At 41.3% G+C, this 25,827-nt stretch overlaps 1 protein-coding gene across 5 annotated transcripts in view; it reads right to left on the reverse strand.

Annotated features, from left to right (window-relative positions):
- Positions 1-3,294: 3,294 nt before the first annotated feature.
- Positions 3,295-25,827, reverse strand: part of PCSK5 (proprotein convertase subtilisin/kexin type 5) — a 507,422-nt gene continuing 484,889 nt past the window's right edge. For 3 of the 5 annotated variants that reach the window (XM_042243335.2, XM_042243334.2, XM_060409351.1), the window contains 3 exons: positions 18,179-18,279; positions 14,416-14,602; positions 5,971-8,965 (listed from right to left, as the gene is read on the reverse strand). In XM_042243335.2, the coding sequence (XP_042099269.1) occupies positions 8,565-8,965; positions 14,416-14,602; positions 18,179-18,279 (689 nt within the window). In that variant the 3' untranslated portion in view covers positions 5,971-8,564. Of the gene's footprint in view, positions 3,495-5,970; positions 8,966-14,415; positions 14,603-18,178; positions 18,280-25,827 lie in introns of those variants that run through there. The other 2 variants (XM_060409352.1, XM_042243336.2) reach the window with 1 other exon arrangement.

Genomic DNA, 25,827 nt, shown 5'->3' on the forward strand with positions numbered 1-25,827 from the left:
CTATCTTGTCCCAGATTAGAAACCCAGTTGTTAATTTGTCAGGAATCTTGTGAATCAGTTGGTAGACTCTCAGACACAGCTATTCCTAAAACAACTAAGTTGTAAGACTTTTTACTAAAGCTGTAGTCAACAAAAAAACCTCAGGTAACAAATAAGCAAACCTGATAACTTCCTAATTATTTTACATTCTACTATTAGCTGTGTTCTTGAGGTTATTGAATCTGATGCATCTGTGCAATAGAAATGCTATATAATGCTTCCCCTCTTTACATTTCTTCCAGTTCAGTCCAGTCGCTCCATCGTGTCTGACTGTTGCGACCCCATGCCAGGTCTCCCTATCCATCACCAACTCCCGGAGTCCACCCAAACCCATGTCCATCGAGTCGATGATGCCATCCAACCATCTCATCCTCTGTCGTCCCCCTCTTCTCCTGCCCTCAATCTTTCCCAGCATCAGGGTCTTTTCAAATGAGTCAGCTCTTCACATCAGGTGGCCAAAGTATTGGAGTTTCAGCTTCAACATCAGTCCTTCCAATGAACACCCGGGACTGATCCCCCTTAGGATGGACTGGTTGGATCTCCTTGCAGTCCAAGGGACTTGCAAGAGTCTTCTCCAACACCACAGTTCAAAAGCATCAATTCTTTGGCGCTCAGCTTTCTTTATAGTCCAACTCTCACATCCGTACATGATCACTGAAAAAACCATAACCTTGACTAGATGGACCTTTGTTGGCAAAGTACTGTCTCTGCTTTTTAATATGCTGTCTAGGTTGGTCCTAACTTTCTTTCCAAGGAGTAAGCGTCTTTTAATTTCATGGCTGCAATCACCATCTGCAGTGATTTTGGAGCCCAGAAAAATAAAGTCAGCCACTGTTTCCACTGTTTCCCCATTTATCTGCCATGAAGTGATGGGACCGGATGCCATGATCTTAGTTTTCTGGATGTTGACCTTTAAGCATTTCTTTCAACTGCACATTAATTGACATCACATCTGAAGCTTGAAATTGGCCACAGGTGGAGTATTTATACCTGGAAACTAGCAAATGCCTTTTCCGAGCCAATGAGATAGCACAGAAGTTTTCCTGAGATGTGATCAGAGGTAGGGCCTTTTTCCTACTGGAAGTGGACCAAGTCTGATATTGCAGGCCCTCATCCTGTCAGTGTGAGGGAGACTTCCAAGGAGGAGGGAGCCAATAGAGCAAAAGACAGGCAAGAGATGGAGAGAAACCTGTACCTGATGCCATTGTCTGAGCCCCATTTCCAGCAGTACCTGATTTCACCCTTAGCCCTAGACCTTTTTGATTAAATGAGCCGATAAATTCCTTTTGTATTTAGGCCAATTTGGGTTGACTTTTCTATCATTTAAAACTAAAAGCCTAAAGGATACAGCAGAATTGATAGTTGACCCTTAAACAACATTAGGGTTTAATCTGGGTGTAATTTATAGTTGGTCCTCCAGATCTGTGGTTCCTCCACATCTGAGGATTCAACCAAACACAGCAATACTACAGTATTTACTGTTGAAAAATATCAGCTTGTAAGTGAGCCCAGGCAATTCAAACCCAGATTGTTCAAGGATCAGCTTATCAGGCCCAGAATCACACTCCTGGAAAACAAAGAGCCTTCCTGGATAACAATAACTTAGTCAGAGGGATGATAATGCTCCTGACCTCAATCTGGTTCTGCTCCAGTATTAGTTATAATTCTCAGTTGTACAAACATATTTCTTTTTCACTTAATATTTTACCAAGGCTTATATCATTTCCCTGGCTGGCTGGGATCAGTTCTTATCAATGAGCGCTTTTGTTAGAGAGGCCTTCTTATCAGGCTACCTAACAGCTACTCTGTCCTACCTTCCTCTTTCTGGATGATGGAAAGTTTTCATTCTGGTGGCAAAGCCCTAGAAGATTAGTCATGATTGTACTAAACTCGTCATGGTAATCTCATATCCTTATACCAAATACTTGTTTTCAAGCCTTCTTTACAGTTAAGCATGGTTGCAGACCTTGTTCTAGCTTCTACCCTTAGCTCCAAAGGCACTCATATATATGCAATGATTTTCATTCCTATAAATAAATGAATGGACTTTCTACCTAGTGTTGGTAACTAAGACTGCATAAGTGAGTAAAACAGACTTCATTCCTCAACTCTTTCTTTACCTTATGACTTTTAAAAACAGGCTTCCTTGTCCAACGCCAACTCCCGCAGCTCACTCAAACTCACGTCCATCAAGTCATCTCATCCTTTGTCGTCCCCTTCTCCTCCTGCCCTTAGTCTTTCCCAGCATCAGGGTCTTTTCCAGTGAGTCAGTTCTTCACATCAGGTGGCCAAAATATTGGAGCTTCAGCTTCGGCATCAGTCCTTCCAATGAATATTCAGGTTGATTTCCTTTAGGATTGACTGGTTTGATCTCCTTGCTGTCCAAAGGATTCTCGAGAGTCTTCTCCAACACCACGGTTCAAAATCATCAATTCTTCGGCAATCAGTTTTTTTTAATGGTCCAACTCTCACATCCATTTATGACTACTGGAAAAACCATAGCTTTGACTAGATGGACCTTTGTTGGCAAAGTAATGTCTCTGGTTTTTAATATGTTGTCTAGGTTTGTCATAGCTTTTCTTCTATGGAGTGTCTTTTAATTTCATGGCTACAGTCACCATCTGCAGTGATTGTGGAGCCCAAGAAAATAAAGTCTGTCACTATTTCTGTTGTTTCCCTATTTGCCATGAAGTGATGGGACCAAATGCCATGATCTTAGTTTTCTGAATGTTGAGTTTTAAGCCACCCTTTTCACTCTCCCAAGGTAGACATAGGAGGCTTTAAAAGTGAAATTCCAAATACAGCCTCAAATTTTTGTCTCACTTCTTCAGTATCAGATGTTGTTTCTGTGTGGTGATTAGTTAGACCCAGAGTCCATGCTAAGCATTCACTGATAAAATTCATATATTTCCTTTGGAAACACAATCTATTTACAGTTCTTACATTTCAGTGTAAAATGCAGGCTACTCTTTATTTCAGTTGACGGCGTCTGAACTTCAGTCTTCAACTGGGTAGTACCCTAAGCAGCTTCTTTTTTCATGAGCTCTGAAGTAGACCTCCTTAACTCTGAACAGATCTTAAAAGGTCTACTCCAATGTCAAGTGTTTGTGTTCAGCACACCTAAAATCGTTATCTCCAGTTTCTCTAACAGCAGTCTTCTCTCCCACTTGATGCCCTCTGATTTCCATGTTTGGAAATTCTTAATATTTGAAAATTTTTTTTTTCTTTTATATGGTAGAATCTCTCATGAATACCTTTTATCTTTTAAAATTGTATTTTATTTTTTCATGAATACTTTTTAATAGTTTGACTTATACACAGTTAATGTGCACAATTACCTAAAATTCTTTTCCTCATTACCCCTCACTATGCCTCTAGGTGAAATTAGGCACCTGAACTGCAGGATCCCATGGGTGCTTCCCTGGCATCACTTTCTGATGATTCGAATTCCATAGCTAAAAAAAAAAAAAAAAAAAAAAGCCCCAAATGAAATACAGGGATTACTGACAAAGGCCATATTCTTTCTTCCCTTAGAAGTAGGGTGGTACAGCAGAAGGAAGATGGACTAAAGTTCTAGGTGACATCCCAGTTGGACCACTCACACCCTGTCTGATGGCACTCATCTGTAAAGAGGGAGCACATTCCTATTCTACAGCATTTGTACTGTAAGGATTAAATGAGGTCATATGAGAAAAGGGCCAAAGCCAGTGGCTGGCACATAGAAGGTAGTTGTGTTATTATTTATTTCTCCCCACTAGACTGAAAATTCCTAAAGTCCAAGATTTGATTTCACTCACTGTTATTTCCAAAACAGTGCCTAGAATGTGGTAAATTCTTAATACACACTTAGTGAATAAACATAATTATAGTAAAAGTCAGGTCAACAACTTATTAACTCCACTGCCTTCCTTGAGGAATACACTCTGCATCTTCTTTTCTATTTCAAATCAAATCCAAGCATGAGTCCTCTTCCCATGAAGCCACCCCTAACAAGGTCTAATTTGTGTTTATCTCATACTTTTCATATTTAACTGACAGAATCACCTGCACCACCTGCCTTATCATTTACACTCAAGACTAAATAGGAACAGACTGCATAATATATGTCTATATCATTGCCTGATTACTTCATATTTATGAGTCCTGTCTTCTTAACATTCAATTCCATCAATATTTGTTGGTTGTTTATCAAATGCTGGACACTGCTAGGTTCTGGAAAGGAAATAGTAGTTGCCTCAAGAAGTACCCAGTGTCTTAGTAGATAGATATACCCAGCCTCTGAGTAGATATAAATGTAAATGAAACAGTTATAACAGAGTATGATATGAAAGCACACTACTATTTGCACATAGTATCTAGGTAGCTGCTGCTGCTGCTAAGTTGCTTCAGTCATGTCCGACTCTGTGCGACCCCATAGACGGCAGCCTACCAGGCTCCCCCGTCGCTGGGATTCTCCAGGCAAGAGAACTGGAGTGGGTTGCCATTTCCTTCTCTAATGCGTGAAAGTGAAGTCACTCAGTCGTGTCCGACTCTTAGCTACCCCATGGACTGTAGCCCAGACTCCTCCATCCATGGGATTTTCCAGGCAAGAGAACTGGAGTGGGGTGCCATTGCCTTCTCTGATCTAGGTAGCAGAGAAGTGATAAAGTGATTAACCTTCTTCAAGAAGGTCAGGGAAGGGCTCCCAAGAGAGGTTATAAGGTAATACGATTTTTAAAGAATGGTTAGAAATTCCCCAGGTCAAAGTAGGGGTGGGGGTAGAATATTCCAAGGAGAGTGAACAATGTATGCCCAAGGACGTGAGATAACAAGATATACCCCAGAGACCTTAGAAGTAATTCAGTACTATTGAGTGTAAGTAGAGAATCTAGGAAATGAGGAGGGGCCAAGAACTGATGGATGTTAAGATTGGAGACAGAGGCAGTCGTCACATCTTGCAAAATTTTGAATGTTATAATCAAGGTAGGTGATGCTGAGCCCTGAATGTGATGATCTGATAGAACTTAGAAATGATCACTGATTGCAGGGTAGATAAATTGGGAGAAAGAGACTGAAGTTCAGTAATAAGTCAGGAGAAGTTTTATAGTAAGGGTCCAGATGAGAGAGACTAAGAGCCTTATTGAGCCAGTGATGATGGGACTGACAGATTGGATTTGATTTTTAAGGTTTATCATTGATATGACTAACTCAGTCATTGGAAGTAGAAAGATAAAAGGAAGGGGAAAGAAGCACTTTCATTGCTTTGTACTCTTACTTGGTAAAGCATGATACTAATCATATAAAAAGTCAGTTAAGTTCAGTCGCTCAATCGTGTCTGACTCTTTGCGATCCCATGAACCGCAGCACGCCAGGCCTCCCTGTCCATCACCAACTCCTGGAGCCCACCCAAACCCACGTCCATTGAGTCAGTGATGCCATCCAACCATCTCATCCTTTGTCGTCCCCTTCTCCTCCTGCCCTCAATCTTTCCCAGCATCAGGGTCTTTTCCAATGAGTCAGCTCTTCACATCAGGTGGCCAAAGTATTGGAGTTTCAGCTTCAACATCAGTCCTTCCAATGAACACCCAGGACTGATCTCCTCAGAGGTAATTCATTAATAAGCTAGCCGCTATAGCATTATCTGGTTTTGATTTCATTTTAAATTTTAAAATTACTTTCTATGAACTAGAACTTTCCAAGCTCTTGCCCAGCCTCTTGGTGTATTTCCAGTCTATGAAGATTCTCAATATTTTGAAGTTGTTAGCAAACAGAAAACCAAAAGGTGACTTTGTTTTCCAACCACATATTTATCTCTTTAGATAGTTGTTAGTGGAATATTCCAAAGAAGTCTGAGAATAATATGGCCTAACTGTGAACAAAGAAGGAAAGATGTCAAAGTACCCATATATAGTTTGAGGCTTCTTTTTAGGATCACATGGAGTAATGACACAATTTTTCTTGTTTTCAAGGTCATCTTGACCTCATTTAATGCTTAATTGTGTATCCTAAAGACAGAATTTTCTTGGAAAACGATTTCCAGGCTACACAAAGAAATGTCAGACTCAGTTTATCAGAGTTTTGAATTATCAGGGAAGACACACAACACAGTATAAACAAAATTACTTATTTCCATAGGCTACACTCCAATTACACAACAAGAGATGAAGACTTCTTCCATTGATAAAATGGCTGGTGCGTGCATGCTCACTCAGTTCTGTCTGACTCTTTGCAACCCCACTGACTGTAGTCCACCAGGTTCCTCTGTCCATGAGATTTCCTGGGCAAGAATACTGGAGTGGATTGCTGTTTCATTCTCCATGATGAGATGGCTATCTTATATGTATTTCTATTTGTTTCTAAGGTTTGGGAAAGGATCTATAAAGGGTTCATATAGGTTTTCAGGGGGTGATTTTAAATGATCAAAATTTTTTGGAGCATATCATATGTGTCTGTGATATACATGGTCTCTTAGGAATTTCTGTCAGCAAATTACAATCTCTTGACCAAATCTGGCCCATCACCTGTTTCTGTACTGCCTTGAGGCAAGAATGGTTTTTCACATTTTTAAGTGACTGAGGAAAAAATCAAAAGAAGAATACTATTTTATGATATGTGAAAATTATCTTAAATCCAAATTTCAGTGTCCATAAATAAAGATTTCTTGGAGCACAGCCCACCCATTTGTTGTGGGTTGGCTGCATGCATGCCACAATGGCAGGGTTGATAGTTGTGCAAAGCCTAAAGTATTTACTATCTGGCTCTTTTCAGAGAAAGTTTGCCAATATTTGTTTTAAGAGCTTTCCCTTAAAGAAACACAGAGGCCTTCAGTAAACCGAAGACTTCTTTACAAAGATTTCCTGTGTCAGTGATATGTTTTTTTAAAAAAAGAAAATGTACACATTCAGGAAAGATAATAGCGTTGCCATATTATAAAGTAAGATAGGCCTTTATTAGATTTAGGATGCTTCTTTTTCTACTTTGTGTCAGTGTAGCATAGTTCTTAGGAACACACACTTTAGAGTCATCCTTTTTTTCGTAAATCTTGATAAGCTTTCTGTGACCTTGGGCTATTTAACTTTTCATAAGCTTTGGCTTTCCCATTTAAAAAAAGAGTAATAATGGTACCAACCTCAAGAAGTTACAGTGATATTAAATGGGGTGAGTTTTTAAAAGGAATTGTCTAGCTCGGTACCTAGTACACAGTGTGAAATACATTTATTTTTTTGTGTGATTGTCCTCATTATCTGAAAATATCTCTTTCTGGTGGTTCACTCCCAAGACTGCCTATCACTTCTGTTTTGACAAGGAAATCCATAAAACCCTGCTTACTTAATTTCACTTAGCAGGAGCTCTTCTCTGTATTGCCTGCAGAAAAACTGTCCTGTGTGTGCAAATCCAAGAGTGTACTGGACAGGAGGATGGAAAAAGAGATGCCTAGGGTGTCTAGAAACAAAAATCATAGAGATGAAGAGTGTTGGAAGGCTGATCAGCAGCTGGATTAAGCTGGTGAGCAGGATGTTGAGAATTTCCATGTTAGACTCCATCCTAACTTTTTCTTTGAAGAGCCCACAGTTCTGTGATGGGCTGTTCATAAAAGCTCTTTAATTTAGTAGCTAAAGTCTTTTTTTAAAAAAGAGTATCTGAAGTTTCTGTCATTTTATACCATTTTATGTGAGGTTAACATTACTAATTTTCTTTTATTACTTGATGTTTTAGCTGATGTTTCTAACCAGAAACACCCTTAGAAAAATCATGAGAGTGTAAGACTGACATTCTTAGAAACAGTGATGTCTTTCCTCCTGGGCTTGCTGCCACCAATCTCCTGCCTGAGCTTGCTCTAGAATCATCATGACTATGGACAGAGGAACCAGGGCATGGAGGACACATGCTTCCTTGGCTATGAAGCAACCTCTCATGTCTTTCCTCCTGTCTATAAATAGATCCTGATCAGCCTCAGCAGAGGTGGTCTGTATTACTCAGGGGTGAGCTGGAGTAATTGGTATAAATGGTGTGAGGAGGAGAACTTTCTTTAGTGGTCCTTTAAGGAACAAATCTCTGCCCCAAGAGAACTAAAAGGGGAGGAAAATCCCCTAAGACAAACAGTTCTTTTGTCTCCGCATCCCCCCAAATCAATTACAGAAATATCAGAAATCAAAAAGGTAGCAAATATCTCTACAATGCAGCTGAGAAACAGAATTACTATAGGTCTATTTCTTTTTTTTAAATCACATGAAACAGTTTGCACAAAAATTTCACTATTTTTTTTAAAACTTCTTATGTTTTGTGTCTTGAGATATTGTTTTGAGAACAATTACTCCGAATTTTATCCTTGTCCCTCAGTCATGGTTGAATAATTATAGTTAATTGAGTTTAACCATCCAAAAGAAGAACAAAATATTTCAGCATTCTCATATACTCTAGTTGGACTCTTGGTTAAGAAGACAAGCACCCTCACGTCAGCCTGGTATGTCGGGATAAAATCCAACACTGTAATGCTCATATGCATGCCCATGAGTGGAATGTGCTGCGGTGTGCGTGACCTCTGTTTACTGGTAGGAGTAGCTCTCATCATCGTATTCCAGGTCATCTTCACTGTCATCATCCAGCAGCCCATACTTAAATTTCCGGTAGACAGTGCCATCTTGGCCCATGTAGACAATGTCATCATCATCATCCTCATCATAGTCCCGGTCTCTGTACTCAATCACTTGATCCTCTTCAAAGCTCTCACGATGGCTGCTCTTAGAGGAGGAGTAAGACACGCTAGGTTCAGCCAGCTTTGCATAGCCGGCTTTTTCTGTTGACTTGGCTCTGCTCCGAGATTTCCTCCAGACAATCACAGCTGCCCCGAGCAGAAGCACCAGCATAATGGAGGAAGTGATCAACAGGGCTGTCTTGGAATGCTCACCTGCAGGCTCAACCTCACTTGCTCGAAGGATACACTCATCTGTTGGAAGATGATCCCAAAGGAAGAGGACAGAGGGGAAGAGTGGAAGAGAAGAAATGGAATGGTGAAAATTAGTTTCTGAAATAAAGGGTTTCACCTTTATCTTTTGAATCTAAAATAGTAGAACCACTGTCTTTGATTTCCTTAGAGAGCATATCCCTCTATAGAACTGCTGTGTGTACTCCAGGAGAGTTTCAGCCTATCCCAGATGATACCAACAAACTCTTCTAGGGTGGAGGTCAGTCTGAGGACCAAAGGGAGTCCCCATCATACCCATACCTCATGGGTCAGTCATCAAGTGTCCAACCTTACTAAATCGATTCTTCTGTTTCCTTCTTGAGAGAAATATTCCATTTTGGACCAGGTTTCAGTTATTGTAAAATGCTCTATTTCTGTTTCAACTTTAGCTTTTTCTAAGACTGAGTCTTTTCCCCAGCTTTAAATCAGGTTTACATTTAAACCTGATTCAACAGGATTGTCCCATCATTCAAAGACAGGAACAGATTATTTATAAAAGCACTGACTCATTCCTATGTGGGGCCGTAGAAATCACAGGTCTTTCTGTTGCTTGATAGTTGAGGAAACTGAGACCCATAGAAAGTGAATTACCACATCATCAGAGGTTAGGAGTTGTTTGTGGAGTTATCAGAATTCAAACCCAGGAATCCTTACTTTAGGCTACTGTCTGGAGACAGTGGGGCAAAACACCGGCAATGTATTTGTTGTTGTTTTACTTTCTGACATCCTGTGGACCTTATCTGGCAGGAAGAAAACTACCATCTTTAAATTCTATTTTTCCCTCATCTTTAAATTCTGACTGCCAAATTGAGAGATAGATTTCTTCTATTATAATAACTAAGATTTCTGAGGCTGAGAGCTCTGTCTCTCTCTCATTCATCATTCTTGGTTTTGATGACTTAATTGAGAACATGCAGCAAACAAAACAGTTTCTTAACTCAGTGATGAACTCATTTTCACTCATTTATTCAGGTGGTATGATTTACCTAATACTTTTTTTCTATTCTTTAACCCACCAAATGGGAGAGTGAGAGTATGAAAGAACTAGAAAGAAAAACTAGCAGGCTTTACCGGATGTACAAGTTGAAATACAACAGTACATTCTCCATAATTATTTTTTGAACCAACTAGTTCTGCCCTCAGGATGTTTTATGAGATTCTAGGTACATTATATACACTAGCTTAATGAATATAATACTGTGGCAGTTATTTTAGGGTTAATTACTTTTGCTTAATATATATTGGCCAATTCGGTGTGATTCATCACCACTACGTGTTTCTTTCCTTCTCTTTTTGTTAGTGATAAACAAGTTGTTTTTTTTTTATCCTAACTTTCATCCTTGTGGGATTTTGCCCATCAAATAGAATTTCATCTCCTAAAGTAACAATACTATCATGACTACTTTTGTCATTAATATACTAGAACAGAATTTTTCCACTGGAGGAAATATTAAAGCACTAGAGGGAAGGATAAGCAATTAGCAATAAGGACTGCAATCTGTGTGTGGTGTGTGCATGCTAAGTTGTGTTTGGCTTTGTGACCTTATGGATCATAGCCTGCCAAGCTCTTGTGTCCATGGCATTCTCCAGGCAAGAAACCTGGAGTGGGTTACCATGCCCTCCTCCAGGGGATCTTCCTGACCTAGGGATTGAGCCCATGTCTCTTGTGTCTCCTGCATTGGCAAGCAGATTCTTTACCCCTGGAGCCACCTGGGAAGCCCTCTGTATGTGGTACTTTGTGATAAATGCTGAGACAGGAGACTCAATAAAAGACCTTGTGAGGTTGTTTCAATTAATAGGGTATCATATGCAAGCCTTACTATCCTCCAGTCTTAGGTTTGGAGAGTTAGGGTCCGCCTGTGTGATATGGGTTCTTCTTTGAAGGAGCAGTGTGTCTCAGTAAAGAATGAGCAGGTAATCAAGAGTATGTAGTCTTTTGAGTATTTAATCTTCAAGAGCTACAGAAAGCCCAAGAAAGCTGAATAAGTAGTTCTTAGTTGTAAAAGGCTTGCTGAAACTCTACATCCAACATGCACACACTTCTGGTTTCATTTAAAGCCATCAATGTAATGAGGGTTATTATTCTTAGCTGACACAGAATGAACATTAGGCATGTGGATATGTGTGAATAGCTGGGGAAACCAGCAGCTCATGGAGGCAGGATTGCTGAAAGGAGGAAATAATTAGTTTTTGGAAAGACGATATTTAGAAGTAAGTGAAAAGGTTGATAAAAAATAAAATATAAAAGGCTAGTAGTGGTTTGGGGTCTGGGATTTACTTTTTTAATAAATGGACAGGCTCCCATAAATTTGATGTCTCTTTTTTGGTCAAGCCATGATGTACCTGAGCCCCAAAGAAATGATATGCTTTTGCACTGTAGAATGTTTTAAGAATTTATATTTTTCTTTTTAGAAGACTGGAACTGGAGGAATCAACCTGCCTGACTTCAGGCTATACTACAAAGCTACAGTCATCAAGACAGTATGGTACTGGCACAAAGACAGAAATATAGATCAATGGAACAAAATAGAAAGCCCAGAGATAAATCCATGCACCCACGGACACCTTATCTTTGACAAAGGAGGCAAGAATATACAATGGAGAAAAGACGATCTCTTCAACTTAACAAGTGGTGCTGGGAAAACTGGTCAACCACTTGTAAAAGAATGAAACTAGAACACTTTCTAACATCATACACAAAAATAAACTCTAAATGGATTAAAGATCTAAATGTAACACCAGAAATTATAAAACTCCTAGAGGAAAACACAGGCAAAACACTCTCCGACACAAATCACAGCAGGATCCTCTATGACCCACGTCCCAGAGTAATGGAAATAAAAGCAAAAATAAACAAATGGGACCTAATTAAACTTAAAAGCTTTTGCACAATGAAGGAAACTATAAGCAAAGTGAAAAGACAGCCTTCAGAATGGGAGAAAATAATAGCAAGCAACTGACAAAGAATTAATCTCAAAAATATACAAGCAACTCCTGCAGCTCAATTCCAGAAAAATAAATGACCCAATGAAACAATGGGCCAAAGAAATAAACAGATATTTCTCCAAAGACAACATACAGATGGCTTACAAACACATGAAAAGATGCTCAACATCACTCATTATCAGAGACATGCACATCAAAACCACAGTGAGGTACCATTTCACGCTGGTCAGAATGGCTGCTATCCAAAAATCTACAAACAATAAATGCTGGAGAGGGTGTAGAGAAAAGAGAACCCTCTTACACTGTTGGTGGGAATGCAAACTAGTACAGCCACTATGGAGGACAGTGTGGAGATTCCTTAAAAAACTGGAAATAGAACTGCCGTATGACATAGGAATCCCACTGCTGGGCATACACACTGAGGAAACCAGAATTGAAAGTGACATGTGTACCCCAATAATCATTGCAGCACTGTTTACAATAGCCAGGACATGGAAGCAACCTAGACGTCCATCCACAGACGAATGGATAAGAAAGCTGTGGTACATATATACAATGGAATATTACTCAGCCATTAAAAATAATGCATTTGAATCAGTTCTAATGAGGTGGATGAAAGTGGAGCTTATTTTTTTTCCACAGTTTACTTTTTATTTTATTTTGCTTTATAATACTGTATTGGTTTTGCCATACATCAACATGAATCTGCAACAGGTGTACACGTGCTCCCAATCCTGAACCCACCTCCCTCCCCATCCCATCCCTCGGCTTGAAACTGGAGCCTATTATACAGAGTGAAGTAAGCCAGAAAGAGAAACACCAATACAGTATACTAACACATATATATGGAATTTAGAAAGATGGTTACGATAACCCTGTATGCGAGACAGCAAAAGAGACACAGATGTATAGAACAACCTGTTGGACTCCGTGGGAGAGGGAGAGGGTGGGATGATTTGGGAGAATGGCATTGAAACATGTATATTATTATATGTGAAATAGATCACCAGTCCAGGCTTGATGCATGAGACAGGGTGCTCAGGGTTGATGCACTGGGATGACCCAGAGGGATAGGATGGGGAGGGAGGTTGGGGGATGGTTCAGGATGGGGAACACATGTAAACCGATGGCTGATTCATGTCAATGTATGGCAAAAACCACTGTAATATTGTAAAGTAATTAGCCTCCAATTAAAATGAATAAATAAGAATTTATATTTTTCTTTTTAGATGATATCACTCCATTTGGGGCCTTTCTAAGCTTATAGCCAATGAGAACCAAGTATCTATACAAGTGGGGTTGGGGTGGGGAGACAGTTGGGGGGTTAGAATTGGTAAATTGGGTTTTGTAAGAAAGCCTTAAATAAAACCTCATTTATAAAATGTCTTAAGTCTCTAATGGGAGCCCTGGATTTGAACTGACTTCCACAGAATGATTTTTCAACAGAGTCAAGATAATATTAGCATCAGTTTCTGTGATAGGTGATTCCTTTTTTCCTAAGAAAGGACAACCCCCCCCCAAAAAAAGGAATAAAGTTTATAAATTTATAAAGATGAAACTTTAGACCTGCTTGAGTTTGAATCTGGGAGGGAGCACAGGAGTGGAGAGAATGCTGGCTGTGAGTCCATATGATCCATATTCTAATTTCACGTGAGCCTCTTCACATTGGTATGGACTCCTCTGTCCACGGAATTCTCCAGGCAAGACTACTGGAGTGGGTTGCCATTCCCTCCTTCAGGGGGATCTTCTCGACCCAGGGATAAAACCGAGATCTCCTTCATTGCAGACATATTCTTTACTGTTGGAGCCACCAGGGAAACACTGGGGCACACTAATCAAACCCTTTGAACCCAAGTCTTCTCATCAGTCAAATGGGATTGATAATATCTACTTAAATAGTGGACAGAAAATTCCAAATATACTAGACATATAGTAAGCACTCAATAAAAAGGTAGCTTTATCTTATAATAAGCCATACTGGAAAAATATGAAAGACTATATATTATATATATCTATATCTATCTATCTATCTATCTATATATATGTATAAAACATATATCTTCCCTCATGGCTCAGAGGTAAAGAATCTGCCTGCAATGCAGGAGACATGGGTTCAATCCCTGGGTCAGAATGATCTCCTGGAGGAGGGCATGGTAACCTGTTCTAGTATTCTTGTCTGGAAAATTCCATGGACAGAGGAGTCTAGTGGGCTACAGTCCATGGGGTCGCAGAGAATTGGACACGACTGAAGCAACTGAGCATGCACAAATGCATATATACAACTGAATCACTTTGCTGTACACCAGAAACTAACATTATAAATCAACTGTACTTCAATTAAAAAATATATTTAAAAAGTCATGAGAAAAAAGGTAGTTCTGTCGATCTTTTGAAACGTCCCATCGCTCTCTCCCTCATGCTCCTGTGAGAATCCTGGGGACACGCCCTTCCTCTGGTTCTGCAAAACTCTCTGCCCCTCCCCTCACCTTCGGTGTCACGGCAGTCACAGCACTCCTGGGCATTGGTGGGGTCGGAGGCATTGCAGCAACGCAGGCAGCGGCTGTCGTCCACGTGCAGCACCAGGTTGGCAGGACACACGGTACAGTTCCTGCTGCCAGGTCCCTTGCATTCTATGCAGCTCTCGTGGCACTTTTCACAGTTAAATTTCTCCCCCTGTTAAGAACAATCAGATTCCTTTTGAGTGTGGAGAAATTAACAAGGCACTGAGAGTTCCCAGATGGGGGTTCCCTCTCCTCTGGATAAAGCAAGGAAGCAGGTTGGGGATAGCAGAAAGGTGATTTGCTCTGGGTCCATTTTAACTCTTCTGGGTGAAAGAAAGAACCAGCTGTCTGCACTCGAGGGAGCCAGTGTTGAGCTTTTCCTATGAGATCTGCTGGTAATAATAGTGAGAGAATAAGCTTCTAGAAGAGCTCAGGTCACACCCTGACAGCCATGTGCTGTACCTGGTCAAGGACAAGTTTTGTTTGGTCCATACTCAATTGGATTTCATGGTTTAAAAAAATTTGAACTCATTGCCTACATTTCAAAACTGGGATATTTCACACATAAGTCAGTTCTGAGTTTCTCTTTCAAAACTATCAGACTTATCAACACTGGATTCATCACTCCCATATCACAGATGGAGTTGAGTGGCAGTGGCCCCTTTTTATGCTCTCCTATTTGATACAATCCTCAGAATGTGCTCTGATGTCACCAACACATAGATGCAATGTAATATTCTGCCTATGGTCAAGTCTGCCCTGTTTTGTTTCTTTTTTTTTTTGACCCAACACTCTTCACTCATTTACATGATCTGCCCTGCCTCTATGGCTATTAAGATTCTTATATGCCTCTGCCCTCAGTTCAGTTCAGTTGCTCAGTCGTGTCTGACTCTGTGTGACCCCATGAACCGCAGCATGCCAGGCCTCCCTGTCCATCACCAACTCCCGGAGTCCACCCAAACCCATGTCCATTGGGTCAGTGATGCCATCCAACCATCTCATCCTCTGTCGTCTCCTTCTCCTGCCCTCAATCTTTCCCAGCATCAGAGTCTTTTCAAATGAGTCAGCTCTTCGCATCAGGTGGCCAAAGTATTGGAGTTTCAGCTTCAACATCAGTCCTTCCAATGAACACCCAGGACTGATCTCCTTTGGGATGGACTGGTTGGATCTCCTTGTAGTCCAAGGGACTCTCAAGAGTCTTCTCCAACACCACAGTTCAAATGCATCAATTCTTCTGCGCTCAGCTTTCTTTATATTCTCACATGTATGACCACTGGAAAAACCATAGTCTTGACTAGATGGACCTTTGTTGGCATAGTAATGTCTCTGCTTTTGAATATGCTGTCTAGGCTGGTCATAACTTTCCTTCCAAGGAGTAAGCATCTTTTAATTTCATGGCTGCAATCAACATCTGCAGTAATTTTGGAGCCCCCCAAAATAAAGTCAGCCACTGTTTCCACTGTTTTCCCATCTATTTGCTATGAAGTGTTGGGACCAGATGCCATGATCTTAGTTTTCTGAATGTTGAGCTTTAAGACAACTTTTTCACTCTCCTCTTTCACTTTCATCAAGAGGCTCTTTAGTTCTTCACTTTCTGCCATAAGGGTGGTGTTATCTGCATATCTGAGGTTATTGATATTTCTCCCGGCAATCTTGATTCCAGCTTGTGCTTCATCCAGCCCAGCATTTCTCGTGATGTACTCTGCATATAAGTTAAATAAGCAGGGTGACAATATACAGCCTTGATGTACTCCTTTTCTTATTTGGAACCAGTCTGTTGGTCCATGTCCAGTTCTAACTGTTGCTTCCTGACCTGCAAACAGGTTTCTCAAGAGGCAGGTCAGGTGGTCTAGTATTCCCATCTCTTTAAGAATTTTCCATAGTTTATTGTGATCCACATAGTCAAAGGCTTTGGCATAGTCAATAAAGCAGAAATAGATGTTTTTCTGGAACTCTCTTGCTTTTTCCATGATCCAGCGAATGTTGGCAATTTGATCTCTGGTTCCTCTGCCTTTTCTAAAACCAGCGTGAACATCTGGAAGTTCACGATTCACGTATTGCTGAAGCCTGGCTTGGAGAACTACTTAGCTAGCATGTGAGATGAGTGCAGTTGTACAGTAGTTTGAGCATTCTTTGGCTTTGCCTTTCTTTGGGATTAGAATGAAAACTGACCTTTTCCAGTCCTGTGGCCACTGCTGAGTTTTCCAAATTTGCTGGCATATTGAGTGCAGCACTTTCACACCATCATCTTTCAGGATTTGAAATAGCTCTACTGAAATTCCATCACCTCCACTAGCTTTGTTTATAGTGATGTTTCCTAAGGCCCACTTGACTTCACACTCCAGGATCTCAGGCTCTAGGTGAGTGATCACACCATCATGATTATCTGGGTCATGAAGATCTTTTTTGTACAGTTCTTCTGTGTATTTTTGCCATCTCTTCTTAATATCTTCTGCTTCTGTTAGGTCCTTACCATTTCTGTCCTTTATTGAGCCCATCTTTGCATTAAATGTTCCCTTGGTATCTCTAATTTCTTGAAGAGATCCCTAGTCTTTCCCATTTTATTGTTTTCTTTGCATTGATCGCTGAGGAAGGCTTTCTTATCTCTTCTTGCTATTCTTTGGAACTCTGCATTCAAATGGGTATATCTTTCCTTTTCTCCTTTGCTTCCCTTCTTTTCACAGCCTGTACCATAGGATAATATAAATTGTGACTGTGTAGCTAACATAGTGAAATATCAGTGGAAAGATTGTTGAGAGATTAGATAAAGTGACTTCCCTCCCAATAGGCTGCTTCGTTTCACTGGTGCTGAAAATGTGGATGAGGGAACATACCTTCTTATTTCACTTCTGCACTTTGGAAGGCAGAAAAAGAAGGAATGGAAATTGCCACTGCTTGACAAGTTCCAGGTGCTGATAAGATGCTTTCTCAGCTGAGATTTCATCAAATCCTGGATTAGGAGTCAGAACCCCTGGGTTTAATCCCAACTTCGTTATTTACTAGTTGTATAATCTTTATCAGTGTACTGCATTTAACCTCTTAGATTCTCAGTTTCTCCAAAGTGTACTCACCCGAATTAAAGAGAGTGGCATATGTGAATATGCTGGGTCATGTGTGTTTTACCATTTACTTAATTTCTAAAGTTTGGAAACACAATCACGAAGTTAGTGGACTCAGGTATACCTAAGGCTGATTCATTTTGAGGTTTGACAGAAAACAGCAAAATTCTGTAAAGCAGTTATCCTTCAGTAAAAAATAAATAAATTTTTTTAAAAAGTGGACTTGGAATCCATGGTTTCTAGGCTAGCAAATGAAACGTCTCTCTCTTGATAGTCTGTGAAGGGAGGAGGTGAAGGACCAACGTCGGTTGTGTAGTTCTAACATTCTTCAGATGTTTCAGGTTAGCCAGCAGAGGGGGAGAAGAGAAGACAATTCTTATTTCTGGCATAATATTCCTATGTAGACCTGAAACTTCTAGGGTTGTGAGCAATATATTGTTGTCCTCATTAAATAACTTCCCATTATTTCTCCCAGGTCTTTTCAGCTCCTTTGATTGGAATTAAGGTTACAGATGGGTAGTACCATTATTCCACAATGCAATGGTAGAAGACTTACAAATATTAAACCTGAGCTATAGTGTGTGTAGCAATTTTATGATTTTTTTGGACTTTTCCCAAAATGACAAGCAGAAACTAGCTCACGTCCCTCTGCAGCAATGGTTGAAGGCACACCACACCCAGCTCTGTACCTCTCCCACTCTGTACTCCCCCACAAGACAATCCGAGGTACAGAGTCCTCCCATCAGGTGGTAACTCCACACACAGGATAAGCAGTCCAATGATCCTTTTCCTGAAAGAAAAAAAAAAAAGATTCCAAGTTATGAGACTGACCTTAGATTTCAGCCTCTGTCTTGGATCTGAAACAGGAGCAAGGAACATGTCAAATAATTTGAAGTAGAAAGGTGAATTGATTGAGGATATGGAAAAACAAAGTCTATGAGATACCAAGTAAAGACCTAAAAATTATCCAGTTAGTCTAATCAACATAAACTCTCAGTTTGGAAATTATGGGTTAGGAGATGACAGATATTTTGTTACAGCAAAAGAAAAGATTTTCAGAGAATGGCAAATCATGTAGAAAGTTTTTAGTAGTTTTTACCATTCTGCTTATTGTTTAACTAGTAGAGAGGATGAGAATGATTTGGAGGGCTCCAAAACTTTATAAGTAAATCACGAATGGGCCGTTCCTAATTAAGAAACACCACCAGACTTGCAATTTAAAATGCTAGGGCTAAAAGAATTTAGCAGATCATTTTGTCCAGTAGTTCTTAATTTTGAGCATTGTCATGATAGGTTCCTTTGAAATTCTCTAGAAAGCAGTCAACTCTCTTCTCATAAATTTGACATCCTATTTATTTAATTTTTCAATAAATGTAAACTAATGCCCAGACACATGAATTCATCAGTCAAGGTTACATGGAGAATGGCTGAGCCAAGAGTTAGACCAGGTTTGTTGACTGACAGTGCAGTGCTCTTTGATCATACTACTTGCCTTCACACATGAACCAAGTAGAGGAAGTCTGCTGCCTGTGGAGGTAGTACACTTCTCTCCTAATTCAGAGACCCAAAGAATGACTAACCCAAGCATTTCTTTCTATGCAATTAGCAAGGGATAAATTCTAGAGAGAGTTTGGGAACAGGAGAGCTGAGCATTAGAAAGAGAAGCAGGAGCAGGGAGATAGATGAGGCATGGAATGTGCCTGATACCATGAGCTAGAACGTGATCTATAGAGCCTTCCATTAGAAAAATATTGTAAAGGGTGGTTAGTTGAACTTGAAGTAGAACCTTGAGTCCTCATCTTAAATTCACTACGGATTTCAATCTACTTTTCATATTTGATCTATGAAATATCTATGAACTATCATTTATAATGTTTCTATGAAAAAATGAATTCTGACTTCTGAACAACAGCTCAGATAATAAATCTTTATTACCAAACTTCTTAGATTGGGGGCTGCCTATAGTGATACAAATTCAAAGCCATTCTGTTTCTCTATTCCCTCCAGCTTCACACAGAATTTCCTATATGTTCCGGAACACAATTGTGGTCTCTGATGAAAGAATCAATCTTCTACTTCTTTCCTTCCCCCTCGCCAGTTTTCTGAAATATATCTTCAGTGTCTTACTCCAATTTGAAATACAAAACTGTGGGGTTTTTTCCTTTATGAAGAGAAATTAAAGGTAGCAGAAATAAACAGAGGGGGAGAAAAAGGTGTAAAAGGTTAGGTTACAAAATTTGTGTTGTAAGTTTGCTTACATTTTCCCAGGAGGCCAGGAGAAATTTGGCTTGGATTCTGGGAAATTCCCAAAGGTAATACCTGTCACCTCTGGGTGACAAGCCAGGACTCCATTTACATCTCCAATGCTGATTTGTTGCAAAATCTGCATACTTAGGATACTCTGTGTCTTTTGCAAAAGGTAGTTTGTTAATTTCCAGAATGTTTTCTATTCTTTTTTTCAAGTTTAACACCTTCCATTTATCATTGCTTTGAAGGATCTGTAGGAACCTTGGGACCTATAAAGACAGCTTTGGTATTTCCCTAAAATTCAGAACAGCTTACCATCTGCTCTCCCTTGGACTGACCCCCCCGGGATGAATTCAATAATACAGAGCCACCCCAGGATCTGTCTGTGGTGTCATTCCACACTGGAAGAGAGAGGCAACTTGGGAGAGAGTTAGGAGGCTTTGGTTAACCACCCTGGATTTTTATTAAAACAATTTTGTGTGGAGGATAAATACAAAGTGAAATGCATGAAGGCAAGGAAAGAGCTAATTATAAAGAAACCTGGTGCATAAAAGATTCATACTGGTCCTTAGTAGGTTGTCCTTCCCCAACCCCTTTAGTTCTTTTAAGTATTTTGTAACAGCATAATATTATTGGGCAGTCATATGTGAATGAAACACAATCTACTTGGTAAGTTACTTATTTAGCGTGGGAAATTTCCCCTGGACCCTTTATGCACCCTCATTTCTTAGTCTGACAGCTAATACTTTAAGAAGGAAATAAGTCATCCTTTGTTCTTTCACCCAGTTTACAACCCAGGAGAAAGCTTGTCCCCAAATTTTGCAGTCTCTATATTGCAAAATCAGAAGGCAGCACAAAGATTCATTAACCAGTAAAGGATGTGTGTGGTAGGTGAAGAGAGGATGGCAGAAGAAATGAACATCAAAGATAGAAAGCATTGACCAGGAATACTTGGGGTTCATGTCAAATACAGGAGGGGAGGCACAAACACTCAGGGTGGCTTTAAGATTCAGCCAGCTATGTCCCGCCATCCCTGGAATACCGTCTCAGGGAGGCTGTGTTGATGAACTTTAAGACTTTACTATTATTATTCATTTAGAGCAGTTTTAGGTTTACAACAAACTCTTTGACAGAGAGGTACAAGGATTTTCTGTATACCTCCTGCCTTCACACATGCATAGCCTTCCCATTATTAACATGACTCACCAGAATGGAATTTTTTTTTAAACAAAGATAAACCTTCTTTGACATATTATAATCACCCTAAGTCTGTAGTTTACGTTGGGGTTCCTTCTTTGTGTTGACTATTCTATGGGTTTAGACAAGGGTATAATTACATGTATCCATCATTTTAGTATCATACAGAATATTTTCACTACCCTAAAAATCCTCTGTGCTCTGTCTATTCATCTCTCCCTATCCCACCCCCCCCCCCCCCCCCCTTAAACGACACCATTTCCACTATGTCACATAGTTGAAATCATACAGTATGAAGCCTTTTCAGAGCTGCCTCTTTCACTAATAGGTATTTAAGTTTCCTCTGTATCTTTTTATGGCTTGATAGCTCATCTCTCTTTAATACTGACAAGTATTCCATTATCTGAAGGTATTGGTGAATTTTTGAGCCTGGGAATGCTCCAAACCATATCATTAATTCACTCAGGAAATCCCAAATACAAGTAAATAAATTCATAGTTTTTTCAAACTGTGCTGACATCACTAAAAATTTTTCCAATCCCCACAAAATTCTTAAAAAGCTGGTGTTGCCCTGTTTTGATTGACTGATGTTAAGAAACATTAACTTACCTAATGATGGTGGCCTGATCCTGGTTAGAAACTATTAACAAATGTTTCTCCTCCCCCAAGTAGCACTGCACTGAACTAGGGAGTTGAGACTTGTGTTTTTATATGTAGGAAATTAAAATACAGTGTTTTATCTGGCAATCCTAGATGGAATGAAAGCCCCTCATATCTAGTAACAGTGGCAGCAGAGGTACTACCTTCAACTTTCCAAAAAACCTCATAGAACGTCAATATTTACTATCACAGGGCCAATGACAATGCAAAGTTCCCACTACTCTCCCACTTTACCCCCAATTCACTGTAATCTCTTGTTTGTTATCTGATCCTGATTAAAAGTTCTGAGCGGCAACTTTACATGCCTCTGAAATGGGGGGGGGAGAACACAAATTAATGATTATTTAAATGCAGTTTATTTGGAAGGTAACGCTTTGAAAGATTAAAATCAGTTGTAGATGAGTGAAGAATGGGTACCACTGTATGCTATGGATTCATGGAGCTACCTCAAGAACTGCCAGGAAGTGCTTGGGAGGGGACAAATGGGGGCATCAGATGGGCCTCTGATATGCTGTTCTGCTTCAATCTGAGCAGCAGCAGCAGCCCTGATTATTTACATAATAGGATTCAGCCAAAGGTTTCATCTGAAGAAGATGGCCTACTGCTAAAATACAATCTGAAACCGCTGTTGTAAATTAGAAATAAGCTGTCCAATATGGTAGCTCCTAGCCATACAGTTAGAGAAGGAAATGGCAACCCACTCCAGTATTCTTGCCTGGAGATTCCCAGGGACAGAGGAGCTGGTGGGCTGCCATCCATGGGGTCTCACAGAGTGGGACACTACTGAAGTAACTTAGCAGCAGCAGCAGCCATACAGTGACTATTGAACACTTGTAATGTAGCTACTCCAATTTGAGTTGTGCATAAATATAAAATAAACATCAGATTTTGAGACTCAGTACAAAAGAAAGTATAATCTAAATAATTTTCATATTGATATGTTAAACATTTTTATGTTGATTAATATATTATTAATTTTATTCATTTTCAAAATGTGACTATGAAAAATACTAATATATATCTGCCTTAGATTATCTTTCTATTGATCAGAGGTGACACACCATGCTGTGAGATACATAAAAAAGAAATTCTAGGACTACTATGAAAAGCACATGACCATTCCCAGGATAGTTGAGGTTTTCCACTAGCCTATAAGTACTTTCTAGCTATGAGAATCCCAGGGACAGAGGAGCCTAGTGGGCTGCTGTCTATGGGGTCACACAGAGTCGGACACGACTGAAGCAACCTAGCAGCAGCAGCAGCAACAGCAGCAGCTATGAGTAACGGAGAAGGCGATGGCACTCCACGCCAGTACTCTTGCCTGGAAAATCCCATGGATGGAGAGGAGCCTGGTAGGCTGCAGTCCATGGGGTCGCTAAGAGTCGGACACGACTTAGTGACTTCCCTTTCACTTTTTACTTTCACGCATTGGAGAAGGAAATGGCAACCCACTCCAGCGTTCTTGCCTGGAGAATCCCAGGGACGGGGGAGCCTGGTGGGCTTCCGCCTATGGGGTCGCACGGAGTCGGACACGACTGAAGTGACTTAGCAGCAGCAGCTATGAGTAATGGAATGTTTATGTTACTTAGAGTTACTTTAAAATAATACAAAAACTGTATTGAGCCTTCTCACCAAGTTTTTCCCCTCTTCGTGTTAAGACAATGGGGGTGGGGTGGGGGCGGGTGTTACGGTTGCAACCAGCGAAGGAGGAGGGAGGTCGTGGCTGGGTGTTTCAAAAAAACCCAACAGGTTACATCTTAGCTGGAAGAGGCGGTCCCAGGCTGGAGATGGAGACCGTGAGCGCCACGCGGGGCGGTACCCTGGCCTGGCTCAGCCGCCCCGCAATTAGCATTATGGGCTGCAGATTCCTCCTGACCTGCTGTGGTTTCGTGTGTGTGTGTGTGTGTGTGTGTGTGCGCGCGCGCGTGTGTGTGTGCGTGTGTGTGTGCGTTATGGGCTGCAGATACCTGCTGTGGTTTCCTTTGTGTGTGTGTGTGTGTCTTCCTGTGTGTGTGTGTGTGTGTGCATTATGGGCTGCAGATTCCTCCTGACCTGCTGTGGTTTCCTTTCTGTGTGTGTGTGTGTGTGTGTGTGTGTGTGTGTGTGTGTTTTCCTCGCAGCATTTTGCTCCTTTACTTGCAGCTTCTAGAAAGATTCTGATGAAATTCCCAGCCCTTCTGCTTTAGTTCCCTCTTGCGGAAGCTTCTATGCTTTCTCTCCAGTTCCTCTAGTTCTTTCTGTTTTCCTTTGCTCTGCTCCTCCTGTGCCTCTGCCTCTCTGGCGCTCTTCTTCTGTCTGCTGTTTCAGCTGCAGAAACTTCTGCCGCTTGAGAAACCAGTTCTTAATTGAGGCCTCACTCAGGTGTTTGATCTAATCAAAAGAAACCTGGAGGCCGCAAACCACGGCTTTGTAAGCCTCGCCTGTATACGTGTCACCCCGCGCAAGGCGCCCGCGGCTCGGAAGACCCGTCGTGCTGGACCCCAGAGGTCCAGTGTCCCCCAGACTGAATGTGTGGAAGTTCGGGTCGGTCACCTCCTGCCAGCCGGGGTCACCTGCCGTATTTCCTCAGACTTAGGCTCCTCGAGCAGAACCTCCTCGCTCAGCTTCTCCGAGCCCTCCTCCTTCAGGAGGAGCCATTTTCTGGTTTGGCCTGTCGCGGCAGCGTTTTGTTCACTCCTTCCATCACAGGTGAAGGAGTCCCATAGTGGCGGGTGGTGAAATCCATTTTGAACTCTGCCGTGCTCACCTTGAGGACGTCAGCGAAGCTGCTGAGCTGACTGGTCTTGCCCTGGAGGCGGGCCAGGAAAGAACTGACTACTCTAGTCTCCACCTCACGCTTGAAGTGGAGGAGGCCTGTGGTGCTCTTGGAAAGCCGGTGCGAGTGCCATGCCCTCCAGCGTCTCCTCGTTGGAGATGGACTTCTTGTCTGCCTCAGCTGCGGGGGCGGGCATCCTGATGGTCATGATGCATTGAGGTAGAGATTGTACAGAGCGCAGAGCTCCCCTGCCTTAGGTGTGTTGAGGACCGCGGTCAGTTCAGTTCACTCAGTCGTGTCTGACTCTGCGATCCCATGAATTGCAGCACTCCAGGCCTCCCTGTCCACCATCAACTCCCAGAGTTCACCCAAACTCAAGTCCATCGAGTCGGTGATGCCATGCAGCCATCTTATCCTCTGTCGTCCCCTTCTCCTCCTGCCCCCAATCCCTCCCAGCATGAGTCTTTTCCAATGAGTTAACATTTCACATCAGGTGGCCAAAGTATTGGAGTTTCAGCTTTAGCAGCATTCCTTCCAATGAACACCCAGGACTGATCTCCTTTAGATTGGACTGGTTGGATCTCCTTACAGTCCAAGGGACTCTCAAGAGTCTTCTCCAACACCACAGTTCAAAAGCATCAATTCTTTGGTGCTCAGCTTTCTTCACAGTCCAACTTTCACATCCATACATGACCACTGGAAAAACCATAGCCTTGACTAAACGGACATTTGTAGCTGCTACGGTAACCTGGGCCTTGGGCAGGTGCGGCGCTCTTCCTGCAAACCAGACCTCTGCTGCCCTGGCTTGAGGTCCCCACCATTGCCCGCAGGAGCCCTTGAAGTAACCCGCTGTCGCTGCCACCCATTTCTGTGACCGTGCCAAGTGCTAAAGATGCCAAGGTAAGCAAGACACATTACTGTGTGCCTTTGAGGATCTCAGTCTAGAGGAAGAGAGACAAAAAAGTAAGCAAGCAATTATAAAATATGCCCTTTTGATCGCAGGGATCTTGTTTTTCCTGTTCACAGTTGTATTGATATTGTCTGGGTCATACTGCTTGATAAGTGTTGCATAAATAAAAAGGTGAATGATTATAGAGTACTTATCAAACACAGATAAGTGGAGACGGGTTGCAGGAGGCTTTCTAGAGACAATGCTGACTCTAATGGGTGGAAACGAGGTAGCCAGACAAAACAGGCTGGAGAAGTACTCCAGAAGGAGAAGCAGCATGGTTGGCTCAGGTTTACAGTAAATAATTGTGCTTGGATAAGAGGACGGTGGAGGAGGAGGAGGGGTGAGAGGTGACTATGAGCAGAGTCTCATTATGAAGAACTTCCTATGCAAAGCTACTAAGTTAAGATTCTACCCTGAAATCAATGGAGAGTCTTATTAGCAGAGAGACGTCCTACAGTATTAGTCAGGTAGAAAGATCAGTCTGAGAGCTTAACAGAGGACTGGTTGGTTACAGAGTGCCTGACATT

Source organism: Ovis aries, chromosome 2 (assembly GCF_016772045.2).
Source record: "Ovis aries strain OAR_USU_Benz2616 breed Rambouillet chromosome 2, ARS-UI_Ramb_v3.0, whole genome shotgun sequence".
Taxonomy (NCBI): Eukaryota; Metazoa; Chordata; class Mammalia; order Artiodactyla; family Bovidae; genus Ovis; species Ovis aries.